The sequence below is a fragment of the Neltuma alba genome, unplaced genomic scaffold, assembly GCF_004799145.2.
Source record: "Neltuma alba isolate B1F8T4 unplaced genomic scaffold, ASM479914v2 tig00012925_pilon, whole genome shotgun sequence".
In the NCBI taxonomy this organism is placed as follows: Eukaryota; Viridiplantae; Streptophyta; class Magnoliopsida; order Fabales; family Fabaceae; genus Neltuma; species Neltuma alba.
The window spans coordinates 27,545-34,525 of NW_021637291.1; the positions used below are offsets into that span (position 1 = coordinate 27,545).

Consider the following 6,981-nt stretch of genomic DNA (forward strand, 5'->3'; position numbering starts at 1 on the left):
AAAAAAATTAGACTAAGGAACAAATAATCAACTACTCTTTGTTTGACATCTGGTTAATTTTGGTACTTAGAAGAAAACTGAGCATATATTTAATTTAAGCTGTACCATTACCCTTAATTTTCTCAAGCACTCATCTTCTTCCTGCAGTAAATTTAATTTCCCTCGGACTTAAAGTTTATCAGTATGGAGGACTCAAAAATCATGTCAGTTTCAGAATGAAATAGACATATGGTGCATAGAATTTGAGATAGACTCATAGTGGGTCCTGTACATGAGTTATTGAGAGGATCCAAATCCCAATTTGTACTTCTTGAGATTTTGTCCCATTGATGCAATAAAACAAGAAAAAAAACTGACTCAGTGAATGACAGTTTTGATTCATCTGGACAAAAAAAATGTAGTTAAATCTGCTAATTAGACCAAATTGTCCATGAATGATCACAAATCATTGACATCCGAAAAACAAAACACGTCTTCTTCTTTTTTTTTTCTGTATATAACAATGTTCCTCAAGCAGTTTCTTCTATCCTTGTTACTGACCCTGCTTAGATGAAAAACAAACAAGTTTCCACTGTTCTCTACCTCTCATATGGCTATATGTGCATCGATATAACTGGACAGGTCAGGAAAAATTACACAAGAAAGAAACCAAATGAACCATAAACTATGCTTCTTTTAACATTGTATTCTAAAACGTTGAATACATTTCCTTAAAAGTTGCAACAAGAGTGGTAATACCTATATTTTTTTTTTTCACAAGCATAAAAGTTCATTAGTGCACTGGGCAGCCATCTACCACTATGCCTTTAGCGGTAGGACATGTTGCAAGAGGACAGTGTTCACCACCAGTTCCCCACCAGGTGATAGTCTTGTTCTCAAGGCCTACTGAGAAATATATCAACACAGCCATAAAAGCAACCCCAGCATCAAGTGCTGCAGAAAGAACATAGTTGTATCTCTGCCACCATTGTTTCCTGTAACGGAAGATGAAGAAGTTGAAGATTGTTCCAACGATGATCCATGCATTGTAATTCAATGGAGTTGCAGGTGGCATTGCTCCTGTTGCTCCTAATAGAACAGGAAGGTTGATTAGTGGAATCCATGACTGTTTAGGAAATGCCCTGTGCAGTAGCCAAACAAGTATGGGACCTAGTGCTCCTCCAAGAAAGAACCAGTTCATTGCACTGTAGTTTCCTTCAGAACCAAAGATTTTCTTTGGTCCCACCAGACCCCAGATGACTGATGCATCGAAGAACACACGATCACCGGGACATGTCCATGGACTGTCTGGAGGGAGAACTTCATCGTGGCATATGTTCTTGATGGAGGTGAGCAACCACCATGCAACACCAGCGTTGATAGATCCAGCCAGCATGGTACCAATGAACTATTCAGGTGTGAAAAAAGGGGCGTGTATCAGAAACTGTAGAAAAATGCAATATTAATATACTTTAAGCAGGACCTGTGTTCCTGACATCGTGAGCTTTCTTTTCAAATCATTGTATTAGCATGATTTTGTATCTAAAATTTATGATTTAACAATAGAGCTAATCTCAAGTAGCAATGAACATCTCTTAATAATAAATGAACATACCTGAACCAAGAACATAGATCTTGGTGGGATCTTCATGTAGTGTCCAAGCTTGAAATCACTAAGGAAGGAGACAGCCTGAGCCATGCTTATGTAGCCATAGGTTTTGAAGCAGACATTGGCTATTGGTCTTCCTGGGTAAATGAGACCAAAGACATACTCGGTGATAATGTTCAACCCTGGTGTCTGTTTATGAGGCATATAAGCATCAGTTAAAACGCGATATTTGCGGTCTCCTTAAATACTTGCTGTAATGATTAAAGGACAGAACAATTTTTTTCTTTTGGGCAGAAGTTTGAAGTTTCTAACCTGGTTTGTGGTGGCGGTTATGATGCTAATAGGGAGGGTAAAAATAAAAGCCATGGCTGAAGCAAAAATGAGTCCCCACCAAGGCATTTGAACCTGATCATTTAGAAAGATGCATAGAACCAGAGAAACTGCAAACGTCACACCTAGCAACAAATGAAACCACCATGAAGGTATGTCCTTGTATCGCTTCATCAATCTCGTGTGGATATCTTGTTTTCCCTGAGAAGAAGCACGGTAACGCTCCATAATCTCCCTGCATTTTCAGTTGCACAAGTTCTTAATGTTGTCTTTTGCACTAAAGCATAACAAGTGCTGACGTCAAGCATATGATTATACAAGCCAGATTTCAAGCAGTTTTTCTTCAGATATCATTCACAAGGAACATGTTGGATGTTAAATTGTTTATTATTAGACGGGATGTTGAATATTTTTACGCATATCTAAGGCATGCACCATGCAGATAACATAACTGCTAAATATTCAGTATGAGAAAGGAGAGGCTTTACCTTCCATAGAAACATGCGACATGTGTGAGGGTGGCTGCTATGGTGGCAAATCCGAAACCATAGGTGAGAGCAAAGAACACACTCAGATGAATTCTACCTTGAGCATTGTACTCATCCACGTTTATCTCAAACTGGTTATTGACGATGGCTGATACGTTGTATAGCTGACCTTGAGACGTGAACAGGTGTGAGGAGAAAATGGGAAACCTATTGGCATTATACACATTTAGGCCCCAGTAAGCTATAGGAATCACAATATAAACTATCACTGCATAGCCTACGAAGACATTGACAATGGCGAAGAAGGGTGAGATGAGGGGGCTGAACAAGAAGGATGCCACAGCAGACCAGTCCAGAGTTATGGCTCCAAGTCCTAGACCTTTCATACCAGACCCTATCTGCTGAGCTGTGACTGATTTTGAGAAGATCCAGCAGATCCATGATATGCTTGTGAGAGTTGAGAACAAGTATCCTGGAACCAGGTACCACAAAAAACTGCAAGCTAGTGCAATGAAGAAAAATTTCGCCCTTGTTGGTCGTTTATCATCTTTCTCATGCAAAGCTCTGCATTATGTTATATAGAGATGTGAAACTTGAATGGATATAGGTGCATATTAAGATATAGGTTGATGTGAAATGATCAGACAATGGAGAGATCATGCAACATTAATTACTAGAAATCATAAAATTCTGGGATCAGGCAAATAAGTAGGTGTATGTTTGGGTTGCTGTTTAAGAGCAAACACTTGTAAAATGAACGTAAAATACACAGCTCGAGGTTTCCAATAAAGTTGAAATTTTTGGATGTAACAATAAGATTTTATTCAGCATTCTTCATTTTGTTTTCGATTTGTATAGATAGATGAGACCAAAACAGGGGGAGCTAGACTAACAATTAGGGTATGAGGGACTGTTCTCTCTATTTTCTTCACCTTCACAAAACTAATAATTATCTTCCTTGCGTGTGTTAGTCAATAGCGTGACCCGCTAACTATGGAGGCATTGTAAAATAAGTCATGACGGCTAATCAAGTCCATGGGCCACATGTGAAAGACTTCCAAACCTCCAAAGGACGGCCATTAATTCCCATCATAATTATCAATTCCACCACCTTCATATCGATATTATATATATATATATATATATATATATATATATCGGCACTTAAAAGGCGGATTCCACAAAAAAATTCAATTTAATATTATTTTCATATTTTAAGTGTTCACGTTAAGTATTTATAGAGAATGAGGTTGAATTGTTGAACTGCACGGAAAAAAAATTATGAATGAATATTACTATACGCTATTAAAAAAAAGCAATGAATATTACTTCTCCGGTCTTTAATATATAATTTTATTTAAGAATTAATATTGGTCCTATATATAAGACCTATTTTTTATGTTTATCAATTTTTTTTAAATTACCCCTATTGATATTCCCCACTCATATCAAGCAGAAGAGAGGTAAAGAATTAAGAAAAACACTTAAAGTAATTTAACAAACATACTTAATATATTTAAATTTGTTAATTAGGTCTTATGTTAACGATCAGAAGAGTACTTTATTTGGATTAATTTAATTTTTAGGCAAGGGAAGAAAAACTGTTTTGCCTTTGCTCATCCCGGAGCCCTAGTCCGTAATGGGATACAGCATACAGTCATTGAACGTTGACCCATAACACACCTGAACGTCGCCTTCCTTCCTACATTCTATATTTATTTTATTTTTTTAATTGTATTTTTAAAAAAAAAAAAAAAGTTTTATTCATCGTTGACCTATAACACATTTTATTACTTCTACTCATTTAGCTTTTAATTTCATTAATCACATACCAATTACATCCCCATCTTTTAGATCCCTCCACTGTATAGATTCTAAAATTATTTTATACATTCCTAGATTCCTCCCTATCACTCCTACTTTATTCGTCACTTTTCCTTAAACTTTCTCTTGCTTCTATATTTATTTATTTATTTTACACGAAACTTGCTAAAATGAAGACTACATGAGACCAGCTGATATTTTATTAAAAAATTTACAAAATATCTTCACCAATATCTAACAGCACATACAAACACATCACGAGATCCAAATATAAGAAAACATTTTTCCCACCAAATGTGAAAAGACTTTTAAGTTAGAAGAGGGGAAAATTCAAAATAAAATAATCATACCTAAACAGTGAAACCTGAACGAGGGTGCTGGGCCACCACATATGGGCCGGCTCGACCACGTATTTCCTTATCAGCCCAGCCCATCCGTATCCCAATACCTGCATGCATTTTTACCTTTTTTTTGTCAAAGTGGGAAGCATCTTGATTTTTGTTTATTTATAACTGCATTTCATAGATTTATTTTTTGAAAAAAATAAATAAATAGTACTCCTCCGGTCCTTAATATAGGACCCAATTTTTGAGTTGATTTTGGTCCTAAATATAAAACCCATTTATCATATTTATCAATTTTCTCTAAATTACCCCTATAGATACTCCCTCAACCATAATCAAATAAAAGAGGCAGAGGAAGTATTAAAAAAGATTATTATAGTGTTTTAGGAAAAATGTGTCACTTTGCTTATAATTAACTAACTTACCTAACTTCCTCAATCTAATCAAATTAGTTAAATGGGTCTTACATTAAGGACTGAAGGAGTACCAATAGAAATGATAATAGGTAGTATGCCGTCAATCATATATTTTTTTAGGAAGATTCTCTTTTGTATTAAAAATGTATAAGCCAGCCGGTCATATTACTGAAAAAATTCCAAAAGAAATAAGAATAAGGATTTTAAGCATCGAAAATATCTAAATATATGATATTTTAGAAATGGTTAATATAATTTTTAACCCCTCAAATTTGTTCTCATTTTAGTTTTGGTCTCTCAAGGGACAAAATGATTTAAATTTTCATTGAATTATAAGCACCAATATTTTAAATGAAAAGAAAATTGAGGAATCAAAATCTATAGTCTGAAATTTGAAGGATTATAACCAAAATCGGAGCAAAATTAAAGGACAAAAAATTATATTAACCCTCTTATAAAAGCTTCTAAAATGAGGATTGCCAAAAAAAGTTTGGTTTCTTTCTTTCTGGATAATAGAACTCTGGATCTTCAATTGGCCAGACAAAAACGTGCTTTCATCACAAGTGAATATTCCCTAAACATTCTAAATAATTTTCTATGATTTCTCCAAACACTCCCCAACAAACCTAAAATCTTGGCAGAAAGAAACGAACTTAATCTATTAGACACCAAAATTCATCAAAAAACTGAAAAAGTCTTCATGATTTGCGTGGTAAAAAAAAAAACAATTTTTTTTTTGACCGGAAAAAAAAACTTAATTAAAGTGTGTTAAATAATCATATTGTCAGAAAATTGTTAAGCGTGCTAAAGGCACGCAGGGTTAAGATTGCTTGGTACATATACATGTATGAAAGACAGGAGTATTTTTCCTTTGAAATCAGCACTGATTTTTAAAATAAATTTAAAAGAATTAAAAACCACTAGAAATCATTCATTTGCAACTTTTGTAAAAGATTTTTAAATAAAAATAAAAATAATAATTATATACAGTTAGTTACCTGAGTGGTGATGATTAGAAGCCAGGCGGCCGGGAAGGTGATGCTTCTGCCATAAAAGGCTTTGATAATGGTGACGATCCCAACGGCGTAAGGCGACCCGGATCCGAAGGCGCTACCCGCATTCGCGAATATGGTGATGAGCACGTGCTCCTTCATGTTAAACGGCCCCGGGTTCAACGAGAACGTTCTGGAACCGAATCCGGGGATCCGGAACTTGGTGGCGGGAAGCACGGTGGCCATGAAGTGCCCGATCGGAAGTGTGGCGACCTGCACGGTGATCTGCGTGATGATGAGCGGTTCGGTCCGGTAGGCGAAGAATTGATTGAGGAAGGAGAGGAGAGAGCATGAGAGGAGGCCGAGGAACCACATCCGGAAGGTCCATACGGGCAGATTCGGGTCGTCAGTGTTGGTGACCGTCAATCGGACCTCCTCTATGGGAGAGACCTCGTCTTCATCGACGAGGGCGTCCACGGAGGTTGGTTTCTCCACGTCAAAGGCCTTGGCGGTGGTCGTCGTGGTGGCCGCCATGACAGTTACACAGAGGGAGGGGGGCGGGGGGGAAGAGAGAGAATGGAAGCAGTATGAAGAAGAGATGAGGCAGGTATTTATGATTGAAGCTGAAAAAAGAGTTTGTTTGAGTGGGTTGGAGAGTCAGCTACTGAACGGAGGAATCTATGATTAGTGATCCACCAAATTACGTTCTGTCACTAATAGTATCATGTTAATGAAAAAATCAAAGATTAAAAGAGTCATTTTTGGGCCTAAAAAACTTTTAGCCTAACATTGAGCCAAAAAAATTTTATTATCTACCCATAACTCTTTAGTAAATACTTCAAAAATAAAATAACCTTTAACTTCAAAATTAAATTATGTATATCTGCAGTCTTTCAACTTCAAATAAAATTTTGATTTAATTTTTTAATTTTATAAAATGATTTTAGTCATCTAATGCCCATAATTTGTAAGTCTTATGATTAAAAAAGATGTCAGTAG

General features: G+C 36.1%; 1 protein-coding gene across 1 annotated transcript; it reads right to left on the reverse strand.

Moving 5' to 3' along the window:
• Window positions 1–552: 552 nt before the first annotated feature.
• On the reverse strand, window positions 553–6,614 carry LOC114732695 (oligopeptide transporter 4). The gene is made up of 6 exons (XM_028920035.1): window positions 5,989–6,614; window positions 4,581–4,678; window positions 2,407–2,970; window positions 1,901–2,153; window positions 1,595–1,777; window positions 553–1,387 (listed from the first exon to the last, which is right to left on the reverse strand). Exons 1-6 carry the CDS (start codon window positions 6,514–6,516, stop codon window positions 773–775), a joined length of 2,241 nt encoding a protein of 746 aa, XP_028775868.1. The 5' UTR covers window positions 6,517–6,614; the 3' UTR covers window positions 553–772.
• Window positions 6,615–6,981: the final 367 nt, after the last annotated feature.

Excerpts from the sequence above, each read along its gene's own strand:
- LOC114732695 (XM_028920035.1), bottom strand. The coding sequence starts at position 6,516 with ATGGCGGCCACCACGACGACCACCGCCAAGGCCTTTGACGTGGAGAAA. Across the intron at positions 2,971-4,580 it reads GTTCAGGTTTCACTGTTTAG|AGCTTTGCATGAGAAAGATG; the intron begins GTATGATTATTT and ends AACATAATGCAG. Across the intron at positions 2,154-2,406 it reads GTCGCATGTTTCTATGGAAG|GGAGATTATGGAGCGTTACC; the intron begins GTAAAGCCTCTC and ends CTGAAAATGCAG.